Source organism: Perca flavescens, chromosome 17, assembly GCF_004354835.1.
Source record: "Perca flavescens isolate YP-PL-M2 chromosome 17, PFLA_1.0, whole genome shotgun sequence".
Lineage (NCBI taxonomy): Eukaryota > Metazoa > Chordata > Actinopteri > Perciformes > Percidae > Perca > Perca flavescens.
This window is the reverse complement of record NC_041347.1, coordinates 23,168,615-23,194,767: the sequence shown is the minus strand read 5'-3', so window position 1 is coordinate 23,194,767 and position 26,153 is coordinate 23,168,615. Positions and strand designations below refer to the sequence as shown.

General features: G+C 41.0%; 1 protein-coding gene across 1 annotated transcript; it reads left to right on the top strand.

The window, feature by feature from the left end:
- Window positions 1-1,265: 1,265 nt before the first annotated feature.
- LOC114572130 (serine protease HTRA1A) lies at window positions 1,266-25,788 on the top strand. Its single transcript, XM_028603592.1, has 9 exons — window positions 1,266-1,869; window positions 8,250-8,349; window positions 9,057-9,261; window positions 19,658-19,852; window positions 19,934-19,966; window positions 20,086-20,200; window positions 22,011-22,068; window positions 22,167-22,262; window positions 25,109-25,788. Exons 1-9 carry the CDS (start codon window positions 1,416-1,418, stop codon window positions 25,275-25,277), a joined length of 1,425 nt encoding a protein of 474 aa, XP_028459393.1. The 5' UTR covers window positions 1,266-1,415; the 3' UTR covers window positions 25,278-25,788.
- The last annotated feature ends 365 nt before the right edge of the window (window positions 25,789-26,153 follow it).

Here is a 26,153-nt window from a genome sequence, read left to right as displayed (position 1 = left end):
TGGATACAGAGGCTTGTTTTACCCAGAGCTCCGGCACACCGCAGGGGCTTCTTCCCTCAACCCTCTTTTTCAACCATTCCCAAGCAGCGGTTTTGAGATGTGCTCCCCTGCATCCAGCCACACCAATTAAACCAAGAGCCATTAATACAACCCTGTTCCCTTAATCAATCACATTATATTGAGTTGTTTTATGACACTGATTCATTGCCCGAACGTTAACTGGATTCTTTTACAACTCACCGCAGACATACAGAGATTTCTTGTTCACCACCACTAAAATTTGGTCCCTTGGTACTTGAAATGTGTGTTATTTCAACAAACAATCAACGTAAAGGTTATTTGATGTTTTTTTCCAGAGAGATGTAGTGTTAGATTGAGTGTGTGGCACAAATGGTTATTGTAAGAAATCTTTAGATTACTCTTTGATTGATGATACACTTGAACTCGGATGCAAAAAAAAATATTATTTGGATGTCCCCATCGGATGTTGTTCATTTCCCTGTTAGCTAAGTGCTTATAACCCATCGAGCTGGGATACGACCATACGCGATGTTCTCTTGCAATTTTCCAATCAGACCACATGTGGCTGTTTATAAAGTGCTGCATTAAGTCCACAAATCCCACAATCCACCCAACTTTTTTTCCACCACTGATTATCCTAATTAGCCATACGGCTTGTTTGGATGCCAGTGACTAATTCTTAAAGGGAGTAGTAAAGAAAAAAGCAGGAAATAGGCCCACTGGATGAGTTCTGCGCAACATATTAAACATCTGGGTTGTGCTGCCTGGCTCCTTTCACTACTTGGTTTTTTATTTGTTTGTAAATAACTAAATCACGGTCAATGCCAATATCAGCGCCTAGACAGAAATGTCCTAAAGCTTTTCTCTGAGGTGGCCTTGACCTTTCCAATCCCCCTTGGAGGGAAGCAACAGAAAGGAGAAGTTACACACAACTTGGTTACCTTTTTGCAATGCTGTTACTTTAAATATTTACAGTTTAGTGTATCTTAGTGTTAGCTCTTAGATACATACACATCTACATACTACATCAATTCCCACGCAGGCTTTTTTTCTGCTCTTTCCTCTGTTTTTATTTTATCCTCCCGTTTCTTGAGATACGTCAATAACGCAGCACTTCCGTTCAATACGTCACGAAACGCACCAATCACCAAGCTTGTTGTGATTGTCTAGAAAGTGAGTTGCGTCTTTGATGCGGTGCCAGCAAAAAACGTAAACTCGCGTAATTGGTTGCGCAGTGGAGTTTCTGTTAAATGCCTCTCCCGCTGAAGTGACTCCCCCCTCATTACTACTGAGCTCTCTCATCCCATTACACTGCAAGCAGAGAGCGAGCATTTTGAACTCTTTTAAACTTTCTATTTAACTTTTAAAACGTATTTTAGTTTAGTTTGAGAAACATGTTTTGGTCACTCCTGTGCGTAATCGTAGCGTTTGCGTCTGCGGACACCCAAATTTCTAGCCGGTATGTTATCGGATGTCCTGCTCGGTGTGACAAGTCGATGTGTCCTCGGCTACCAGCGGACTGCCAGGCGGGACAAAGCCTCGACGCCTGCCACTGCTGCCCGGTGTGCGCGTCCGGCGAGGGCGAAGCTTGCGGGGGCATGGGGAAGCTAGGGGACCCGGTGTGCGGAGAGGGGCTGGAGTGCTCGGTTCCTGGCGGCGTGGCATACACTATCACGGTGAGGAGGAGAAGCAAGAGTGGGACTTGCGTGTGCAAAGCCACCGACCCGGTTTGTGGAAGCGATGGGGTGTCCTACCGGAACATCTGCGAGCTGAAGAAGGTCAGCCGCCGGGCGCAGAAGCTGCAGCAGCCACCTGTTCTTTTCATTCAGCGGGGAGCCTGCGGGAAAGGTAACACTCAGGTTGTTTTTGTATTTGGAGTATTTCATGCTGAGTTAAACTATTGTGAAACAAACACCTTACTTTAAGATGCCAGTCACAGCGCGTCCAGATTGGCTAAAGCAAATCTGTACATTTTTCTTTATTGTGTGTCATTTTACCTTCACTCTTCACAACATCACCCCTCAAATTACTGGACATCTGTGGTTTGAACTTCACACAGATGTTAGAGCATACAGTTGCGTTCAGTGTGGCACACAATCCCCATGTGTCTAGGATAACAAGAGCCACCATTCAACTGTGTTTCTCTCTTGTTTCTGCATTACAATTAGACTCGATTACTTTTTACCCGGTTGAATGAAGTCATGAGCTTTCTCCTGATATAAAGAGTAGTCATGCGACTATAATTCGTTTGATTGTTATACCATACTGTTCATGCCACTGCAGTCTGCATTAGCTGAGCAGAAAGGAATTTTCAAAGCCTGATAAGTAGGATAGGTAGGCAGTTATTAAACAGTACTGAAGTTATACATTTGTAATAACTGGTATAAGTTAGTGTTTTAGTATGGACATGAACTTTTTAGTGTCATGTGAAAAGTATTTCACCCTAATCAGTGGAGCCCAATAATAAACAGACATCTTTCTTCACGTTTGCTGCTCTATGAGACAGCTCAACTGAGAAAGCACATTCTGAACAATTTAATCAGTGAGTCATTTATCATCGTTAATGCTACATGTGTGTGATATATCTTAAAACATCACATGACATATTCAGGAATGAATAAAACACTTGCACACATGTGAGGTTACAGGTGGTAAAGACATTGTAACAGTTTTTGGTGTGTGTGTGTGTGTGTATCTTACATATGACCATCCAAAGTGTGCACCACATCTGCAGTTGAAAACTTCTGAATGAAGTGCTTCAACACCTGTTGCCTCAAAGACCTATAACTTACCTCAAAGCTTGGAACCTTACATTCCCCCCCCACCCCCCCTCCAGAACCCCCCCACCCCCCCATCTCCTTCCACTCTGTTCTTTTTCTCTCTCAATGTCTCTTTCCCTCTCTGTCTGTTGTCACTCATAAATCACACTTAACAGTCACATGAAGGAATGCCTGGCGCTGATTCAAAGCCATAATTCTTCCTCTGTTGAAGACAGTTTAAAACAGGCAGGAGACACGAGGAAAACACAAAATTAGCAACCCATATTTTTGGGAAAGGTTCACATGTACATCAAAAACTGTCTGGGCATGGTGGTAGGGCAGACTGTTTAGCCAACATTTGTTTGTCAGTCATGTAATCAACTTAAATAGTTAAATCATGCCCAGGAACTTAACCATGTCTGGAACAGAGCAAGACTGTGGTGAGTCCTATTGATTTTCCAAGGCACCCAGTGAAAATTTCCATAGCTGCAATAAAACAAGTCACATCCAAGCTTTTGGTGAATAATGCTGTCCGCCTAGCATCTCTCCTCCTGTTTTAAATTAACTTGTGGATGTGATCAAGGCTGTAGAATTATAGTATTGCAGGACAAAAAGAGAATCATCCCCCTCTGAGCGCCTTTACCTACCGTGCAACTTGGCCCCATGTTAAAAAAAACATATGCAAGTATAATTTGCATGATGTCATTTGGTGTCTGGACTATAAAGTCGATGATTATGCAAGTTGTTCGCTTTGGCATAGAAAATCAGTTCACATATTTTTGCGACCTCTGGGTCGTATTTGTTTAAAATTTCCCAATTTTCTTCTGTTTTTATGGCATTTTAAGCCTTTTATTGATAGTGATAATGGAGAGACTGACAGGAAAAATGTTGAGAGATAGAAAGGGATGACTTGCAACTTACATGGTGTGCATCTACTAGACTACCAGGACACCCCAAATTATCCATTAGTGACACAGAACTGCATACAGGGGCCACTGAAACAATCTAAAAGTGTGTTAAAAGGTGGAGCTAGATGAATAAAGGTGTGAGCAAGCAGATAATGCCTGCAGAACTTTCTTAATAATGTCTTCAGATTTTAATCCAACTGTAAACCCAGTGCAGTGTGTAGCTGCTGAGTGTTACTGCTGTAGCTGATGTTGCAGAATGTACTCTATGACTCCGGCTAGTGACATGTGCTGAATATGCACATTCTTCCTCAGCTTGTCTCAGCCACTCATAATATTAAAAGATAATATTTGTGCATGTGTCTTTTCCTTTTTTATGTTGTTCTATCTCTGCTCCTGTATGTCAGTCAGTCTGTTTTCCTTATCTATCTCTTCCTGTTCATGATGCCTGTAATTCTCATTATTCAACTCATTATTTCTTTATTTCTCTTTCCACTCTACCATCTTCGCTACAGCCGCTTTATTAGGAATCATTCACTCTTATGTTCTTGTGTAGCTCATCTAATTCTGACCACATGTTTGTATATTCCCTGATGTGACTTCTGAAGCACACCATACCATCTGCACTGTCTGCCAGTATTGTCACTGTTGGACTGTAATAAATCTGACAAAATGTTGCATTGAGTGTTGCATTAACGCTAGCGCGTTAAGCGCTATAATCCCTGAGCTTCTGAATCTTTATATCAAAATATAAAGTTTGAAGTTATTAAATTAATATATGTTAAACTCCAGGGTTTTGTGTGGACATTTATAATTTGACAGTACGTCTGTGTATCTCTTTGATCCTCACACATCATTTTCTAACAAGAAAATGTGAAATAGTTTGGATTGGGTTCTAAACTTACTGTTCATATGCTGCTAAAACTGTCCTGACTTACTCAGATATGTGTGTTTTTCTGGTTGTATTTTGTGCTGACACCCTTGGGTGAAGTCCCTTGTTTCCCTTATTATTATTAAGTTATTTGAGTTCAATTTAATTAAAATGAGACAAATTGAAACTTAGAAATGGAAAAATGAGGTTAGTTGGAGTTACTCACACAGTTGCACAGTGGGTCACCTCAAAATGTTGCCAATGTGTCATTGTCATTGTAATAATAGCAGCAAAGTTCAACTGTATATTTCTTAACTGCAGAAAAGCAGAGGCTGATCAAAACTAAATGGCTCAAAATGTTACACTTTAGTGCCCTAACATCCACATCTGTTGAGTCTTAAAGATGTGTAGCCAACGAGTCAGTGACTTACTGGAAATGATTTGATATAGTAGTACACATTATAACTAAGTGAGTGTGGTTGCCATGATGTTCAAAGCTTTACATTTTTTACCAAAAGAAAGATTTTCTTCCTTTTCACACATTTAGCATATGGCTGGTTCTGGTAGGCCTCGGTTTGCCCAACAGTAGAGAACCAGTGTGTGTGTAAGTGAGTGTCAGTGCATGAAGAGGAGCTTATCTTACTGTATTCACATCTAGTTTTTGTCTAGTCTAGTGGATCAGAAAAAAACTGCTTCCGCCTGCAGGCGCGAATAAAACAGTGGGTTTTATGTATGGGAAAAATTGAAAAAGAAAAGAAGCTGACATCTTAAACAGGGAACCGTGTGGTGAAGGTCAATGTGTAGAAAGGGGAAGGGAATGGCTACATGGGGTGAGTCAGTGAATTTGGCAGTCCTCATACATAAAGTGCCAGACTGTGTGTGTGTGTGTGTGTGTGTGTGTGCGTGCGTGCGTGAGAGAGAAATGGCAAGAAAAGAAGAGCGCCTTTATATGAATTTTCTTTTTTTAAATGTTGTGTTTGAATGGTTTCCCGTCATTGAATGCTTACTTTGACTCTAGAAATAATCCTTTATACATCTGATTATTTTTAACTGATGCTAATAAAATATTCTAATAAAGTTAGGATCTAACCTTAATATGTCTTCCATATGGGTGGATTTTCCCTTTATTTGACTAAAACTGACTTAAATTACTGCAGAGTAGGAATTTAATTATCTTCCATACAAGTCTTGAATATGTTTTTCATCTTTCCCCTTTATCACCTCTGTGCCATGGTATAGTGTCCTTAAAATATACTCACCATCACACATCATCAGTCAATATCTACTGCTCTGCCTCCTAGTAGAGCGGGTGATGACATCACAAGGATTTGTTTTTAGCCTCTATAAGGGATTGATCTGCTTTCCTTTACATGTCTTTCTTGTGGCGACCCTCAGTGCTCAATTCTGAATTTTGAATCTGAATTCAAAAGATTACTCAAGAAAAGTAAAGTATTATCAGCAAGCAGCCCTCAATGTTTTTATTGACTTGTGAAGCGCTTAGTGACCTTTGCTTTACTGAAACATTTTAAGCTTTCTTACTTAATATCCAAACTTAAACTTAAAAGCCACAATAGCTTAAATATATAATTTTTGCATACAGTGGGAAAGCCAATTATCTGTTTACTAATTGATGGTACCTGCGACCTTCTAGAGTCGGCTTCTGGCAACAATTTAGTATTGATAAATGTTACAAAAGCAACATGTGGATTAGACACTAATCAGAAAGCTCTACATTCTGACTTTCTCTCCACACTTCAGCAACATTCAGAACTTCATAGATAAGGATCAATTAGCAGTTTTTTGGCCTATAAGGAGATACCTGCTCTCTAGTCAACTTAATTCTACAACATTAAAGCCTTTCTAAGCTCAATTCAGCAGTAAAATAATCTCCCACAGTGTATAAATCAGGCAACAATGGCTTGGCCAGACTCTTTACTGTAATGTAACTGAACTGTGCACAACATCTGATTCATGATTTCCCAACTCTAACAACTCCCCACCCTTGGGCCTTTTATTCTACTATCATCAAATGGCATTGCATTTATAGCAGTGTGTCTCTGGAAGTAAATTTTCCCATGTGTGTTAAGAGGCAGCACTCACTGTAACATGGTGAAGTGGAAAAGAGAGCCTGCATGGACGCTCCAGAAACAACACAGGTTCTGGACACTGGGCCTGCTATCTCTAACTATAATCCTATCAGAGCTGACCACCAACCTCCCCAGGTGTGAAGCTATAGCATTGGAAAAATGACTTAAATCTTTCCATTGCTTCTCTTTTTGACTGTGGGGAGAAACTTATGTGACATTTATCAGATTTAATGTTGGATTTGTAGCTTTAAATTCAACAGGGAAAATATATGTGGAGGTTTGGAGAACCTGTCTTTTCTTTTGCTAGCGGCATGGCTCCAGGGATATCAGTCCACCCCTTCAGACTAACTATTAGATGGATTGTAATGAATTTCTGTACAGACATTCATGTTCCCCAGATGATGAAACCTACTGACTTTGGGGATCCCCTAACTTTTTATCTAGTGCCACCATGAGGTTAACCATGCCATTTTGGGCTTTTAGTGAAATGTCTTGACAACTATTAGCTGAAATTTGGTACAGATATCCAGAGGATGAAACGAATGAACCAAAACCAAATAACAGCAGAAGTCCCCCCCCTCCCACTGCGGGTTGACAAATGTTTTCATACTGTATAATTTAGTTGCATTCAGTACGGCAAGACGGTGCTCATTCCATGCTTGTGTTAGCTTAAATGCGCCTCAAGTGGAAAGTCTCATTCTTTTTTCTTAACCCTTCGCTGCAATCAATGTTATTGCAGGGCTTATGGGGGCCTTTGAATTTTACCAGTTCCACTAGGAACGATTCTCTAGGAGAATGTAATGACTGAAAATTGTCCTTGTGATGGTTTGAGGTACGTAGCAATAGCATTAAAGGATGTAAAGCACACAGGGAAAGGTCTAGGGAGTCTTGATTCATAGCTTTGGTTAAACTGTCTTCTGGGTAGACCTTAATTACCAGGTAAATCAGTCAACATTTCCTGACTTGCCCAACACTGTATAGATGGTGGGATGGGTGAGTCAGTGAATTTGGCAGTCCTCATACATAAAGTGCCAGACAGTGTGAGTATGTGTGTGTGTGTGTGTGTGTGTGTGTGTGTGTGTGTGTGTGTGTGTGTGTGTGTGTGTGTGTGTGTGTGTGTGTGTGTGTGTGTGTATTAGAGTAGTATTATATTTGTGAGGACCAGTTTAGTCTTGACAAAGGATCTGTTGATGGTTTAAGACTTAAAGTAATTGTATACAATCAATCATGGGAAGATAAAGGTAACGGTCAAGGTAAATCATTTATAAAGTATTTATTTGGGAGGTTTACAGCCAGGGTTACGGGTTTGTAAATCAGTGTGTGTCAGACCTGCCTAGACAGTCTCATCCACAGATGAACTGTCATCTTTTCATTTCCCCTCTGTGTTATGATAAAGGGCAGTTTTATTTGTTGGTTTTCTATTCTCACACAGCTATTACATCATTCAGTATTTCAGTACATCTTTTGTTTGCTTTTACTCATCTGACATCCTGGCTTGTGTGTGTGTGTGTGTGTGTGTGTGTGTGTGTGTGTGTGTGTGTGTGTGTGTGTGTGTGTGTGTGTGTGTGTGTGTGTGCGTGTGTGTGTGTGTGCGCTGTATTTCCAGCTCAGGACAACCCAGACAGCCCAAGACACAAATACAACTTCATTGCCGACGTGGTGGAGAGAATTGCTCCGTCTGTGGTTCACATTGAACTTTACCGCAAGTAAGAGCCGTGCACCTGTGTGCGTCTGTGTGTGCGTGTGTGTGGGACAGACTGAAGCACACTACAATTTACACCCCACCTGTGTACTAGACCACACCAGTTGGTAGTACACCTTACCCTCCACTTCTCTTTCAACATATTTTCTTTTCGTCTCACCAGCTTTCAATGCTCTTTTATCTCTGCTTCTTATTCTTCTTTGACACCTTGATTCTTCTGTCTGTGTTGCCTCCATCGCATCTGTCACTGTGGCTTGTAAAGTGGTTATTTGAATGTCTGCTGCTCTCTGATTTCCACGTCTCCATCTTTCCCTCACTCAGATCTGTCTCTTTTCTTTCTTATCTCCTCTGCTGTTGCTGCCTCAGTTTGACTTGAAAGCAGTTTTTCATTAAGGATGTGCTGTATATTGATGCAGCTGTGTGTTTGTTTCCTATTCTGTTTTTAGGTATGCCTAATATTGCCAGCTTACAGATACCTTCCTGCCTACTGTTAATATATTGTTTTATTAGGTGTGCAGACACTCAAATACTTTGAACTTGGTTTGCTTTCAACTTATTAAGTCTTATACTGCTGTCACATCATTCATGGTTTTGCTGTCTCCTCAGTTTGTTTTTCTAGAATAAGATACCGGTTGAAAGAGTGAAGTGAATGAAAAATACTCTAATCCCCTCCTCCTCCTCCCTCCCACCATCCTCTCTTCTCCCCCATAGGATGACCTATTCCAAGCGGGAAGTGGCGGTGGCCAGTGGCTCTGGCTTTGTTGTGGCAGAAGATGGCCAGATTGTGACCAATGCCCACGTTGTGGCCAATAAGCACCGGGTGAAAGTGGAGCTGAAGAGCGGTGGCTTCTATGATGCCAAAATCAAAGACGTGGACGAGAAATCGGACATCGCCCTCATCAAGATCGATGCACCGGTCAGTTAAAGTGCCAGACAGTCAAGAGGCCAGCAAAGTAAAAAATATATATAGTACAGTGGTTATTAGAGACAGCTAGAAAGTTGAAATGTTGATAAAACTAAGTGCTTGAACATGTTTTCTGCTCGCTTTTATTGCCAAAGCCAGGTCTCCTTTAAAGGAAAAGTTTGACATTTCTTGCAGAGAAATGAAAAGATCAATACTCGGGTGTGTCTGTTCTCTTCTTTCATTTCTCCCTCTGTTTCGTTTTTAGCTCTTGACCCAAAGAATTACATTTACTCATGTCTAGTCACAACCACCATAGCACATCAATACAAAACCATGCTTTTGACCGCTGACTGTTTTGTAATTAAACTTTTGGGAAATTTGAAGTCTGGGGGATTGAAGACTAGCATGAAAGTGTTCTAAATCTAGGAGATTATTCAGCGTGCAAGTGAAGTAAAGTGAGAATGCAGGTGCAGCCAAATAGGTCTTTAAAAGACAGCTGGCTGGCAGTCGGTCCAGATCCTGTTAGTGTTCAGACAAACTCTTCTCAGGAGCAACTTGCAGAGATAATCACGAACCCGTGGTCAGTTTAAAGCCCATGTTGATATTTAAAGAAAAAAAGTTAAATATCTTTCTACACTTTGCTGCACAGGACATATGTCTGTATTATATAATGTCTACTGGACTAGAGGTTTTCCACGTTACCTGTTAATCACCGTCAACAGTCATGTGAAGGAATGCGTGTCGGAGATCCCGGGCCTATTGACTGGGAGTCATAGCAGAGCAGAGTGCATTATGGAGCTCACTCTCATGGCTGGGTGACGCAGCTGAATAGATGTCCATGACAGCAACACAAGGTGTATTACAAAGACCTCCAATTTTGAAAAGAGATTGAAACATTCAGGTTTTTGTTCGGCCAACAATGTGAGCGAAGAGTGCAGAAAAGAGCAGTGACAGACGCTTTGTTTTTGTTCATCCTTTAATAAAAGCTGTTCTGTCTGTAGATGACAGGCTGGTCTTTAAACGGGGGGATTTGTTTGCATCTCATATTCAGTGGGTACAGCCTCTGCAGACTGCTGCAGATTCAGGAATGACTGATGCTTTATGTTGTAGAAGCATGACAAATAACGTATCATCTTAGTTAACAATAATGCATGCTTCATCATTGCAGAAGTCTTTGTTTATTGTTTTATTGTTTATTATAGTGCATGCAGAAATATTTTCCAGTCTTTCCAGTCGCCTAAAATGTATTGGTTGCATTCCACTGCATGACACTATGACTTAACTGGTTGGTAAACAACAGGTGATTGTAATAAAGCATGTTAATTGTAAACAAATGACAGCCAGATATATCCAGGGTGTCATACTGGTAGAAAACACATTCACCATCATGAGTATACTTGTTTTGTTAAAGAGTGTAAGTCATTGTGTGACATTGAAGCGGATCATCCAGGCCATGAGTCAGTGATGAAGCCCCAGAAGACACGTGGGCCTTCTGGAAAGGACACATGATTTAGATGGAACTGGCATTTCTGCTAATGAGGGGGAGTTGGCGTGTGTATGTGTGTGTGTATATGTGCGTGTGTGCGTGTGCGTGCGTGCGTGCGTGTGGGACTAGCGAAAGTTGATACAAGGCGAAATTAGAGGATGAGTGAGTTATAATGAGAGGGTCTGAGGGCAAGTAAACTTGTCATTTTGGATTACATTTAAAATGGTATGTATAGTCATCCAAACCTATAGCTACTGTGTGTTTAATTTCAGTACCGTAGTAATAATGTAAATTCCAGCTTTAGAATATATTCTTCCATTTTGGAAGAAGGACAGTTCACTGAAGGTATAGATAATGGAGTACTGTCAAAGCAAGTCTCAGATAAAATCTGGAGTAATTGAGGGCAAGTCCAAGTCAAATTAACTTAAAATGACAGTTGACAAAGCAATCTTCACTCAAGGTCCACCTACTTGCTTGTTTCAGTGCTTTCGACTGTATCCCGCAGTCTTCTTGAGGGAAGACGAAGTCCTGAAAGTGCTCAGAGCAATAAAGAATTTGAACATCTACACTTAATGACAACTAAGCAAACCTCATCTGCAGGTGAAGGCTGTGTGATCTGGTCAAAAGCTCCAAAGATAAGCGAGTAAGTGGACCTTGAAGATTAATTTGTTTTTGCTACTAAACCTGAAGTAACAGTGAATGCAACACTGTGGATCCACAGAGAATGAAAGACGAATAGAAGCTGTAGAGTTGATAGCACTATAACAATATGACGCTCATCAGGATTTAAAATGAAGTCCGCCTACACATTTTTTTCGTCTTTAGTTTAAACAGTTTTTTGAGAAATCTCTGTGTCCTCAAGCATGAATTGGGCTGTTTTGTAGCAGTTTTGTGTCAGTTTATAAATTCATATCCTGACTGCAGAATATATCTCTCTAATCTTCCATCATCCTCTCCCTCATTCCCGCTTGCATTCGCTCTCTGCTCCTTACTCCATTCATCTTAGTGTTCTCTTTGTTCAATTAAAGCTAAATGTCAACATCAGCACTCCAGAAGCCGCCACAAATAATCAATAAACAATTGTACCAGTTTACGAGTGAGAAAGTTTAAAGTTAGGTTTTCCCTGAGTGTAAAGACTCTTCTTTCTCTTCCCTTTCTACATGAAATGGGAGTTTATTGGTAGCAAGATCCAGGCTGTACTGGGGCTGTGGTCCACCCCTCAGCTCTGGGGAATACATTAGTCCGTCTACGGCAGCTGGAACTTCAGAGGGGAAGGGAAGGGGGAAAAGTGCTGTACTCACTTGTTCCTGTGTAGAGAGTGTGGGGGGAAAGAGAAAGCAAGAGGGAGCGATGTGGTCAAGGCCTGGAAAATGGATCCATATGTCTGGAGGACAATGTGAGCTAATAGGCTTAACTGTGCATTGTGTGATGTGGCAACAGCACAATATTGATATAACTCATTGGGCTTCAGCTTTTTAAAGGCCTCTCATTAATCTCAAAAAGACTTGGACATGGTCACATTCACTTGGAAGTGCTTGCAATGATTTGGACGCGTTCAGATTTACCTGCTTTCACTCTGACTTGAAAGCTTGCTGACTTGGATGGAAATTTCATTAACCTTGGGTTTAAGTGCTTTGGACTGCAAATGCAGCTGAATGCAGTGCACACATTGATCCGTGGCTTTGTTCACACTGCAGCTCAAAAGTTCTTTTACATATAGGCACGGCCAGGCCTGTCAAGCTTTGGATTTTTTGATAATTGTGAACTGAATAAATGCCATGCTAGAATGAAAAGCTTCCTATTCCAATTTTCAACACCAGAGGTAGAGTAATGACAAGTTTCCTCAAAAAGAATTACATCCCACTGACTGAAACTGTTGGATGTAACCTAACTATAAATACATTAGCCATTAACTAATCCCTTATGCTAAAATCAGCTTTACAAAATGTTGCAGTGCAGCGGGGAAAACTGGTCTCATGTTTCCCTTGTTTGGACCTTGCTATTATTGGAATATGTTTGTGTGTGTGTGTGTGTGTGTGTGTGTGTGTGTGTGTGTGTGTGTGTGTGTGTGTGTGTGTGTGTGTTGTGTGTGTGTGTGTGTGTGTGTGTGTGTGTGTGTTTATGATCAGAGAGGAAAGAGAAGGAATATGCCTTTGTGTAGCCATGTGTTCCTGCATTTATCTGTTTATCAGCAACATTGGGTAAATGTTTCCCCAGGAAGTAAGATATGTCTACATTTCCCTAGATGAACAATACTGAGAGACAAACAATCAATCAATTATTCAAATGTATGTGTGTGTGTGTGTTTCTGTGTGCACATGGATGGTTTTGCAAACCTGCTGGACAGGCAGCAGCCTTGCCCAAAACATTTTGGTGTTACCGGTCGATGCCGTCACTTTAGATGTGTATGAGGCATGATAGAGAAGTTTCAAATGAAATACGGCTAGTCAGATGGTTGATAACCCACAGTATATTTGAGACATTTACTGACTATCAATGAATGTTATTAGAGACTAGGCTATGATGCGGGCACAAAACCTCTTAAAGGCGATTATGGGCAAAGATTATATTATCGGACCCTGCTTTAAGGGTTAGTTTACGCAAAATTATGAAAAAGCACATTTTCAAATTTGCTCCTACTGGCACATAGTCAAGCAGATATTAGTTTTATTTGGCCAGGTTTTGTAATCCTCCTCTAAAATCCAATGCACTTGAGGTAAATGGAGTTTTGTTTGTGTTCTTCACATTATTAACATTTAGAAGAAAAAAAAAGATTCAGCAGCAACATGTCTTTCCCGAAATAAGTTTACTCTGCATAATCCACAGATCTGACTGGGAAACTTTGTTTTCAGTGTATTACTTTCTACTGTAGACATTCTCCCTATGTAAACTCGTGTCAGTGTGTTCTCCTCATTATCCAGAGTAAAAAGCGATGTTGCTTTTGAATTTTTAAAACATTTTTAATACTGTGGGCACCATGGACAAAATTCCATTAAACTCCGCTATACTATGAAAGGCAGATATCTCTAAACCTGGACACATTTGAACTTGAACCAGTAGAAAATATGTTTTCTTGTAATTTCTTGTAAAGAATAAAAGTTGTGCATTTTATTATCAAGTAGCTCATTTATTACAGGCGTCATACTCCACCATTTGGGTGTAGGCTTAGTGCATCACATACAGGCAGGGCTATCCCTCTGGTTTTTAAACTGGGATCCAGGGTCCCTCTGAGTAGCTTAAGCAGATTCCAGTTTGCTCCCCCAACCATAAACAGAATAGACTAGACTACAATATAATTGCCCTAGACACATAAAACCTACAGGAATTACAATTACCAATCACTCTTGCCCACTATTGTCTGCAGTGAAACGTCCATCTATTATCAAAATCTCTTCTCCCGTTCAAGGTCACTGCAGGAACGTATCCTGATATAAATGAAAATACAAGTATGACCTAATACTTTAGGTAAAAGAGAATTGTTGGTCATATACTTTAGGCAGTCTTCCTGGAGCAAATGAAGACCTCATCTCCTCTCATCACTGTGAATTGTGCAGTTCAAAGTTTTTGTGGTGTCTAGCCAGAGTCGAGACGCCCTCAAGTCCTCTGAGCTCTCATGCAAAACTACACAGAGTGGAACATACACACGGAACTCAAAGACATATGTTTGCTCTTACTCAGACTAAAAACCTTCCCAACAACATATGGAAACCATAGTGGTTTCCATACTGGTGTCAGCAAGGAAGTGGTTTAGCCATGTTGATGTTACCTACAGTGCAAGGAATTGCCCAGTGGAGCAAAGAGTTTATGTGCTGGCTATGGCTTTGTGTGTAAAAATCATGGTCACAACATTCACCTAGTACATATCTTTTTTCTGTCTAGCAAACATGCACAAACATGCATACAACACACATAAATGAGTCACATACACACCATACAAGCACACACACACACACACACACACACACACACACACACACACACACACACACACACACACACACACACACACACACACACACACACACACACTTGGTGTCCCCTCTCAAATCAGTCTGAACTTCTGATCCTCTGACTTGATGTTACGTATGAGCGTGCTGAATCCTGCCCCATTTTGATCGGAATCAGCACAGCCCTGAGGGCACACGTTCAGACATCAGCAGTAAAACCCTATACCTTAGTGTACTTATGAATGTTGCAGGGTGGAACTTATGAAAGTATGCTCTTTGCTTTGAAGTCACCTGTATGAAATGAACAGGAAAGTGTGAAGTGAGCTCAAATAGCCTGCAGTTTGGGTCACGCACTGACCCAACCGAAGCAGCTTCCTAGTCTAAATGTGTGTATTTTTAAGTGGTCTGGCTGTATATCTAAGCATTGCCAGGTGTGTGGGTTTTAATTTACAGACTTGAGTTTGTGAGGGTTCATGCCCTGGCAATCTCCTCCCTCTCTCTGTGTGTCTGTGTGTGTGTGTGTGTGTGTGTGTGTGTGTGTGTGTCTGTATACGTACACATGTGCCTCAGAAACTATAAAGCAGCAGTCCATCCAATCTTGACTGGAGTTAAAGTTTGCACCTGGTCCACGAGTCATAAAACAGTAGTTAGTGTAATGGCTTCTAAATGAGCCTCCAAACGACCAAAGCTGTAACATTAAACAATGACACATCTCTATAGCAACTCTGCTGCTATTTTCAAAGCGATCTGTTTGCTTGGCTGCCAGCTTATCTGTCTCACTGTCCCTTCGCCATGGTGTCCCCAATAACTTAAATGTGACAAAACCTGTCTGTGCTGAATTAAAACTCAGCTCAGCGACAAAAGATGGAAAAAAAACTATTTCCTTGGTTTAGTCCTCCCTCCTTTTAATCTGATGCCCCACTTCTCTGTTATCTAAACACTCGAGAACATGGAAAAACATGGTTTCCCTTGTGAAAGCTTACATTTTGAGAAAGTAGATGCTGTCCCTCGTAGACGTTTTCAAAAACTATGCAGCACGTTTGGTTTATAATTTTTCTGAGATATTCCTGAACTGATGATGCTCTTCTGGGTCCATAACCAAAATATTTATTTGGTCATAAACTGGTTTCTGCCAATGCGCGCTACATGCATCACATAATATCAAACAAACTTTGACTCATTCGCCTCACATTCTCAGACTGTTTTCCCGTGGTTTGTGGTGTTTGTTGTTCCCCTCTTTCACCTTGCCTCTTTCATTTTAACCCTTGTGTTGCCTTCCCGTCAACCTTGAAAAAAGCACTTATTTTTTTGACGTTTTTGACGTCGACGTTTGCTTTTTCCAACGTTTTTAATTGTAAAATTTTTCTTCTACACATGTTCAGCGCTTATTTCTACGTCCCATATGTTCTGATATGAAACAAAAATTGAAAACGGGTCAATTTGACCCGAAGTCAACACAAGGGTTAAGTGTGGCTATAGCATCTTTGGGTGAAGTACGAGTGCAATCGTAACCTTCATCCGAAAATAGCAAAGTGAGTCACTTGGGTGGTCAAGGAGAGGCGGACTCACATGGCGAGATGATTTTCCACAACCCATTCCAGATTGCTGACTAGTCACAATTAGTAAGTGATATGTAAGCTAGGGGTCTTCCAAAAGGTTTGTCAGTCTGCATGTTGAGTGTTTGTTCTCCCTCCTCACCTAGGCGCTGTTTGGTTGTCAGCGCACCGATGCATTTTGCACTCTTTGAACATGGTTTTTCTGAATGCATTGTGATTTTGTGTGGGTTTGTGAGAATTCTGCGGTTATTACTGTAAACTCTTTCAGGACACCATAGGAATGACTGCAGTCAAGCTTAAAACAAAGCTTCTCCTCAAAGTTGACATTTTGGAGATGTATGGTTTTCACCTGATAGCAACAGTCGCTATGGCACCACCAGTATCACTAACTGTTATCATAATCATGGTGGCCGGTTGGGGGGTCGACTCCTGAATGTCTTGGCAGTGACTCACATTCACCTGATGTCCCTCTCTCAGCTGTGTATGTTTCTCTTGCTTGGGGGATTATACTGTGTCAGGTGTCTGTGTGTGTGCACCTGCCAAATGCACGTTTTCTGGTTTACGTACACACTTGCCTGTGTGTGTGTGTGTGTGTGTGTGTGTGTGTGTGCCATGTTTACCTTTAACATCCCCACATTGTTCCAACAAACCACACAAGAATCAGGAAGACGGCTTCAAACCTTTGTGTGTTTTATATCTGTGTGTGTGTGTTAGGTAAGGTGGAAAGTAGGGTTGAAAGGTTCTCTTCCTCAGTTACTGGCTATCAATATCTTTGTCGTTTTCTATTAATAACTTCACCATAAGGGTCGGGATAGTTTACAGCAAAGTAGCCTATAATACGCTGGTGACTGAATCAAAAGTGTTAAATGTTTTTCTACAATCCAAGTTTCTATTTTAATTTACACTAGTTTATGAATCAGGTGTCTGCTGTCAGTTTATTTCTTTTTCATCCACAGACTTCTATAAACACAGAGCAAATGTATTCATGCGTTGGCAGCGAGGGGTTATGTTTTATGACTGATGATAATATGATTTGTGATTTGCCTGCTATGTCTGAGTGTTTGACTGGGTGTGCATAATTCTCATCTCATCCTTTTGTTTGTGTGTGCCAACTTGTGTTGCTGTCTGTTACCTTGCAGCCTCCTGTGGCTCCTATTTATAACCCTGAGTAAACAAAACGGATAGATAGGAGGAGCACTCAGGACAGGTCCTTTAGTCTAAGATAGTGCTCGCCTGCCGTCAGGGTGCACAGACTCAACGTGATGTGGTAGCGCGTGGGTTTGGACTGTGGACTTCCCAGAAAAAAGAGATGATTTCACTGCATTAGATAAATATATCCTGTCTGTCTGTAGAGGCCAGCTCTCAGTAGCCTGGTTTCCAGTGCCCAGTGTAACAGGGCTAACCAGAGCTTGAATTATTCCTTATTTACCATATATCAGTACATTTTCCAGCATCTGTGGCCTGTTGGCACACACTCACTATTAGAAATTACACATTACACTTTATTTATTTTTTAAGATCATTTATTTGGCTTTTTGGCCTTTATTAGATAGGACAGCTGAGGAAACGAAAGGGGGGAAAGATGGGGGGATGACATGAGCAAAGGGCCACGGGTTGGATTCGAACCCGGGCCACTGCAATAAGGACTGAGCCTCAGTATATGGGGCGCACGCTTAACCAGGTGAGCTACCTGGGTGCCCCGGCTGAGTTACACTTTCAGTTATACAAAGAAGCTTTTGATTTTGATTATTAGCATTTTGGGTTGAGTTGTTTGGCGTCACTTCTTACTACGGTGGAAAAGGAGTAATTGTTTTTGTGTGGGAGCATTGCCATGCAGCATTGAGTGGGTTGTGTTTAGAAGACTGTTAGTGGTTTTGCTGTTATTATTTTCCTGCTGTCCACTCATAAAACACATGATCATGAGAAGTCCTAAAAGCCTAGTAGAGTAATTGCAGTTAAAGCAATGCTGAGTTTGTGATTTTCTTTTAGAGCTGTACTCATTAAAAAAGTTGAAAATACCTTTGAAAATGCCTTTTTTGATGCCAGTATATCAGTCACCAAAACATATTAATAGTATATGAATTTCCTATTAAACAGGTTAACAATCTCACAAAACATGCTTTTTTCACATCCAGAATGTAGCCAAATGAAGCCCATTCGTTGTTCCACATCTGATCTCATTGTTCTCAACCCTTCAACTAACAGGCCAAGTTAGAGATGTACATAGATAAGATAGATAAAATAAGATAGATTTTTATTTTCCCAAGGGAAATTTGTCTTGGACGAACGAAGAGTATCTGCTGTTTAGAGAATTAAACACAACATAGTGCATAAATACATACATTCATACAGTGTTGGGAAAGTTCACTTTCTACATGAACTAGTTCAAAGTTCAGTTCACAAACTTTAAAATGAACTAGTTCAATTCATAGTTCATACTTTAAATTTTGAACTAAGTTCACAGTACCAAAAATGAACTAGTTCATAGTTCTTTTTTTCCATATGTTGCTGCGAGCTATTATTTTTAAAAATTATTGCCACAGCCCATATAGAACCACAGACAGCAATTATTTTATCAGTTTTAACACTGAAACTATGCGTCAGATTTCATCTTCATATCCAATCAGTTCAATGTGCCGTTTCAGGTTCGCTGTGGATGTGACTGAAGTGCGGATTTTCTTTTTGAAAGCTGGCGGGCAAAATTTGCAGAGAAATGGCCTTTAATTAAGGCCTGTTTACGGTGTGTTTTAGCTGGGTTTTTGCCTGGAATACTATAGAAACTATAGAAATCTAGCACCTTATTGAATGAAGTTAAACTGAGAAAGCGTGCCGTTCACAGACACCAGAATGAACAAGTTCATAGTAACGTTCATGAGGCAGCAATACAGTACGTTCAGTTCACGTTCGCCCAAAATATGAACGAGTTCATGAACGCGTACATACATAGTTACATGGCATCTTCTAACCGTATACATACACATATAGTTCCCAGTATGTATATGGTTAGAAGATGGCTGTGTCTCATGTGACCTTGTTATTTGTAGACGCTGTGACTATACAAATCACAACATGTAAATAGGAAAATGTTGGCGTTATTTTGTCACTTATTGGGAGTAGTAGGCTAGATTGAGCCGGCTACCTCCAGGATCTGTGCTAAGCAAGGCTAGTGGTGGGGGCGTCAGACAGTTACGACATGCACGGAAATTAGAAGGATATGTATGGATTTATCTAACTCTGGGGGAGACGGTGAATAAGCTAAAGTCCCAATAAGTCGGCGTGTTCCTTTAATTTAATTTTTTTTCACTTTATGACTACTGGTCAACATGACCGTTAGTTCTATCCTGCAAAGCCTCACAAATTGTTCTTTATTCTCAGTTACTTTTCCACTAATGTAAACCCTTTGTGTTTCTCATTTGCAGACCAAGCTTCCTGTATTGTTGCTGGGCCGTTCATCAGACCTGAGACCAGGGGAGTTTGTGGTTGCTATCGGCAGCCCGTTTTCCCTCCAGAACACAGTTACTACGGGAATCGTCAGCACCACTCAGCGAGGGGGCAGAGAGCTGGGCCTTCGCAACTCCGACATGGAGTACATACAGACTGATGCCATCATAAATGTATGTGAATAAAGATGCATGCATATGCTATCTTTCTCTTACAAACACAAATAATAAGTGACATATCTTTTTGGTTCACAGTACGGCAACTCTGGAGGACCTCTAGTAAATCTGGTAAGCCATTTTATATTTCTATGGCAGACCCATTTTTACATTACCATGACATGTTAAAAACCATAAAATACTTTGCAGTTGTTTGTTACCAGACACTAAGTTGAGGTCTGCTGTTTTAGGATGGCGAGGTGATTGGGATCAACACGTTGAAAGTGACGGCTGGCATCTCCTTTGCCATACCCTCAGACAAAATTCGAGAGTTCCTGGCAGAGTCCTACGACAGGCAGTCCAGAGGTATGAGCTCTCACTGACACAACTTATTACGTTTTCATTTTATTGCTTCTATTCAATCACCAAGACAAACTGTAAGAGGCACATTTTGAAATTGGCTGCAAGAGTTGTACCAAGATCCAATGTGCACATACAGTAAAGGAGCATATAATTCATCATGCCATATGGTTGTTATTTTTCATCTCTGTGTGCTCTCTTGAGATATATTGATTACATTTCTAGCTTTATGAATCTGTGCCCAGCATTACCTAATAGGATTATGACATTTCAAATAAACCACTAAGAAGAAAATGCCAGTACATGTCAGGTTGTAATTATATTTTATTGCTTTTCACCCTTTACCTCACATAGGGCCGTATCTTGCACGCAGTTGACTTTGTACACCGACGCATGTATAATTTCTATTTTGCACCTGACGCACAGCAGACTTTTCCCTCCACAGATGCACGTCGGTAAGTTAGGGAATGAATTTGCGCTCCTGGGGGCGGTTCAGGGATAAGAGGAGTCGTGTTCAGGCGCAAACGTTCCCTGGTGCTATTTTACAGTTTCAGAAAACAATTCCACCACAGATCAGGAAAAACCTGGTCTAAAGTCAGTGGCATCACGGACAGCTCCCGCTGGCGTGCGCCAGGCAAATCCGCCGTCATAATAGCAATCAACCATGGAACAAGCGCGTCTGCTGTTAAAGGGAATGTGAGATGATGCTCTGATTGGTTTATTGCACGTTACGCCCAAACCACACCTAGCTACTTCAGACCAACCCATTTTAGATTTGCGTCGGGTGCAAGAAGCATTTATCCCGCCGGTATAATAGCAACAGCGCCCGAGATCCGCCCACAAAGCTACTTTTCAGATCATTAAAATAGGGCCCATAGTGTTTTTGAACAATTCAATTCAATTTTCAATTCAATTCAATTCACTTCAATTCAATTCAATTCAATTCAATTCAATTCAATTCAATTCAATTCGATTTTATTCAATTTTATTTTATTTTATTTCTAGTATCAAATCATAACAAGAGTTATCTCGAGACACTTTACAGATAAGGACTAGGTCTAGACCACTCTATAATTTACAAAGACCCAACAATTCCAGTAATTCCCCCAAGAGCAAGCATTTAGTGCGACAGTGGCAAGGAAAAACTCCCTTTTAGGCAGAAACCTCGGGTGGTGAGGAAAACCTCGGACAGACCCAGGCTCTTGGTAGGCGGTGTCTGATGGTGCCGGTTGGAGGTATGATGCAGCAATTATTCATATTAAAGATAATGGAACTATGACTAGAAATAGTAATTGTAGTATTTCATGGCGTAGCAGGGCACTGCAGGGCGTAGCAGGGCACTACAAGGCATAGCAGGGTGTAGCAGGGCATAGCAGGGCACCTAGCAGGACCACGGCGACAGCTGCAACCATGATTTAGGTGCCACCCTAATCCAGGGAAAACTGCGGGGCAAGAAAACATAAGGGCTACTAATAAACTCCCCAGCACACACGTGTATTTTATATGTGACTGCCAACATGGGTTTCTTGATTTGATTTGTCTATATGATGAAATAACCAGGCTGCTAAAACACATGGAAGATGGGGTATGTAGATGTGCACATGTGCACACTGTCCTGCAAGATATGTCAAACGATCTGTGATCCACTGTCTGCTTTAGAGTAATATTTCTTAGCTCACATACAGACGAAAATACCCTGGAGGATTTTTATTTGTTGGAGTTCAAAACAAACACCCTAATAAAAACTAAGAACCTAGACTGTTGCAGGTGAGAGGATGAATGATTGTATCTGTATTGTGTTGTTGTCTATCTCTAGGGAGAGCAGCTACTAAGAAGAAGTATATTGGTGTGAGGATGATGACTCTCACTCCAACGTAAGTTGCCAGTGAAATAGTACAACCTTCATTATACTGAGACAATGGGAAATGATAGCTTTGATAGCTAAACTCTCTGTCCCCTTTTCTACCTCTAGGCTGGCCAAAGAGCTGAAGACTCGACTCCGTGACTTCCCTGACATCACCTCTGGAGCTTATGTTATGGAGGTCATTGCAAAGACGCCAGCTGCAACGTAAGGCAGATATTTAGCCTATATGGCTCCATAAGAGTGGGCTCAATTCAAACTAACTTGCTTATAACATCATGGTTTTCTTTTTTTTGTATTTCACTTACGTTGAATATTTATTATTTTATTGAATCTGCCAAGGGACTACAGGCTTAAAATAGCAATTGTGCTATGGTACAATGCATCTCTCCTTGTTCTTATACAAGGTTAAAGTTAACTTGTGCATTGTCCCTGTTTGAAATAACATATACAAATAACAAATTTCTCAGTTATGGGAAGTTGTCTTTGGCACTTTATTCTACGCATGTGCACTTCACTCTCATCACTCTCCATGCAGCTCCTGCTCCCCTCTGGCAATGCAAATAGACAGTATATTTTATTTCTCTCTTCAAACTGTGTGCACGTAGACACACACATACACACACACACACACACACACACAGACAGACCGACAGACAGACACACACACATACACACACACACACACACACACACTAAGCCTCCTACACAACTGTCTTAGTAGAACTTAAATTCATGGCTCACTCTGGCTTGCCTGGAGTGCTTGGCCCTCTAAAAAATATCCCCCTCCTCCCACAATCGCAGCCCACTCCAATCAGCCACCTCCACAACTCCAGCAGAGTGGGGCTAGAGAGACGCTGAGGTCAGCCATTTCCTTCAAACCTCATGCAGGGAGGTTACTAGCTGCACTGTGGTTTCCCTGCGCCTGCTCACCCAGCCCCCTTCACAGTGGTGTCCCCTACAGGGCCTTGTCAGAGTTTACTCATTGCTTGAATCACCCTGCTTTTTGCACAAGAACATTTCTGTGGTTCCTGTGTTATATTCTAGCCTGCTGTTTTGTGTTGCTTAATGGCCTTTGGAAATCTTTACCCTGCTGTAGAGTACTATCCATTTTCTCTGTTGGAGGTGTAAAAGCAAGCTGAGCGTAATGAGGGGAATACTGAGCTGCAGTTGTTTTTATCGATGCTGTTGCAAGTGAAGGTGTGGTGGTCTGTGTTGACATGTGGCTGTGATTAAGCAGCTGTGTTGAGAGTCCGCTTTTGATATCACTGCTGGTTACTGCCTTAGTCTGCGTGTGATTTTAGGTTTACTAGTTGTTGTTTTTTTTCATTATGGCTGTATGTTTGGCCAACATGTTTTAATTTGCTTAGCGCGCTAACCTGTGCTATCATTCCCATCATGATTGTTCCATCGTTAAAATTCTTACAACAGATGTTATGTTGATTCAGATTGTGCTCACGGACCTTGGCCAAACTACAAGTTCGATATGTTTGTACAAAACACTAGAGACACATTAGGATAACTTGAGTTTAACTTATGTGATCTTTTACATCTGTAGGCCATTACATTAATCTACTGTTTTAATTGTTTCTACTAAAATCTTAAAACAAAATTATAGTTGCATGTTATGCAAAGAGAGGGAAAAATAGTCATAAAACCAACAGAATTTATCGTTAAAGGATAAGGTTGTTGTTGGGTATTTGTTTTTATTATTGTCAACAAATGAAAAGACCAAAACCAATAATGTGTTAGTCATCTCTCAATACGCTCAGCTGCAAGCCCATTGGTTCCCACTGAAGATGAAAATCTTTAAAGGTCCCATGGCATGAAAATTTCACTTTATGAGAATTTTAACATGAATATGAGTTCCCCCAGCCTGCCTGTGGTCCCCCAGTAGCTAGAAATGGCGATAGGTGTAAACCGAGCCCTGGGTATCCTGCTCAGCCTTTGAGAAAATGAAAGCTCAGATGGGCCAATCTGGAATCTTTCTCCTTATGAGGTCATAAGGAGCAAGGTTACCTCCCCTTTCTCTGCTTTGCCCGCCCAGAGAATTTGGCCCACCCATGAGAAAGAGAGAGACATCATGGCTTTCAAACGAGCAAAGTGGCAGTTGGTCAAGGCCACACAGCCCCCCCTCTCCTCCTCAATAGCATTTAAAGCTACAGACACAGACATGGCACATCCTAAGGAAAGCTCATTGTGGGACTGGCTCTAGTGGCTGTAATTCTGCACCAAAGCTGAATTTCGGGAAAGAGACTTCAGATACAGTATTAGGGGACCACTAAGGCCTATATAAAAGCATCCAAAAAGCAGCATGTCATGGGACCTTTTAAAATGGTTCATGAATAATTTAAAACAGCTGGGCACTGTATTTTTTTTTTACCAAACATTACTTAAACAGAAGTACCTGGACAGAGTATGTGGCATTGTCTCAAACTAAACTACAGTGCCCATGTCAACAAGTGCAACGGTTAGGCTCATTGATGTGTTTTTAATAATGTTTTGACAACAACGCAAGAATAAGAACAGAGAAATGCCATATGTCAGCCTTTACACACACAAATAACACTTTATAGTTATAGTTTTAGGACCAATTTATAGATGGTTTGGTTTATCATGGAATTTGAAAATATAACATATCACCAAACTTAAACTTTACATTCTTCATAATAGTCTTTGTATACTAAGGCCACATGCAGAACAGCATTAACCTTTTGTTGTTGTTTTTGTGGCATCTTTGCATTTATTACATAGTACACAGGGTAGAGCTGACAGGAAATGAGGGTAGATGAGTGATGGGTGATGACATACAACAGACGAACTTAAACTGGTGATGTCGAGATCAGATGGTCAACATCTTAAACCAGCAGGATGCCCTCATCACTGGCCTTCCAGTTCCATACACCTCCTTAATGGCTAAAACTGTGCCAGAATATCACATCGCTTTACTAACAAAATCAGAAAACAAAAAAGCTGTTATTTGTTGCACAACATGTACTAGCCATTTATGAGGCCATCAATCACTCAACTCTTCTTCTTTTTCTCTCCCACAGTGCTGGACTCAAAGAGCACGACGTCATCATCTCGATCAACGGCCAGAGGATCTTATCAGCGAATGACGTCAGTGCTGCCATCAAGCGGGAGGGCACTTTGAAAGTAGTTGTGCGCCGTGGAAATGAAGACGCTATCCTCACAGTTGTTCCCATGGAGATTGACCCTTGACCCTCCACAAATCACACCACAGGAGCTGGAGCTAGGTTTTACTTATTACCAGTGGACCTTATATTTAAGAGGGGCTTCTACTGACACACCCTCTCCCTGTGGCCGAAGGCCAGTGGCGCCACACATCCAGGAAAATTCTGGCTTTGCCTTGAAAGGATTGGCTTTACAGATGCTCTAAAATGAGCACTTTGTTCTCCATGTGTGTTTCACTTTTAGTCTTCAATGCTTTGATCAACGCTACTACTGTTTGGTCACAAACATAAGTAGTTGATTATTGGCATATTGTTTTTATCTGCTTTCTCTTGTTTTGTGCCTTTTTTTAATATGGACTTCTGCTCAATCAGGTCTTCCACTGCAATTTTAGCAATTTAGAGACTCACTGGGCAAATCTGATTAATATAATTGTTGTTTTCTAACTCCTTTTTCAAAGTACTGTAGAATGTTTTTGTTGATTATGTAATGTGTACTGAGAAGAAAATAAAGGGTTTACCTTCTTTTGTTTTGACACTCACCATGTTGGCTTTCTCATTTTCTTTCCATCTCTCTTTCACTCAATTTCACACACATTTAAATACACTCACATTTTGAGATGGACTGCACCCAGGCTGACATTACAATATTTTCTTTGTGTGTGTGCAGAGTTTGCTCAAAGGGGACATAAAACCAATTGGGATCTGGTTTAAATTTGATTTTATTGCCTTCATATGGGCTTGATAGCAGCGTGGTGTGATTTTTTTGGGCCAGAGGTCTGCTGGCTAACCTCAGAGACAGGAGTGTGAGCCAAACAGAGATCCGACCCACGATGCAGTGACCACAGATGTGAGGCGCTCGCATGAATACATTTAATGTTTTGGTAGAGATTTTTGTTTACCACAT

Bases quoted from the DNA above. Each gene is read 5' to 3' on its own strand.
- LOC114572130 (XM_028603592.1), top strand. From the start codon at position 1,416: ATGTTTTGGTCACTCCTGTGCGTAATCGTAGCGTTTGCGTCTGCGGAC. The intron at 9,262-19,657 runs GTCAGTTAAAGT...TCTCATTTGCAG, and splicing joins TCATCAAGATCGATGCACCG to ACCAAGCTTCCTGTATTGTT. The intron at 19,967-20,085 runs GTAAGCCATTTT...CTGCTGTTTTAG, and splicing joins GAGGACCTCTAGTAAATCTG to GATGGCGAGGTGATTGGGAT.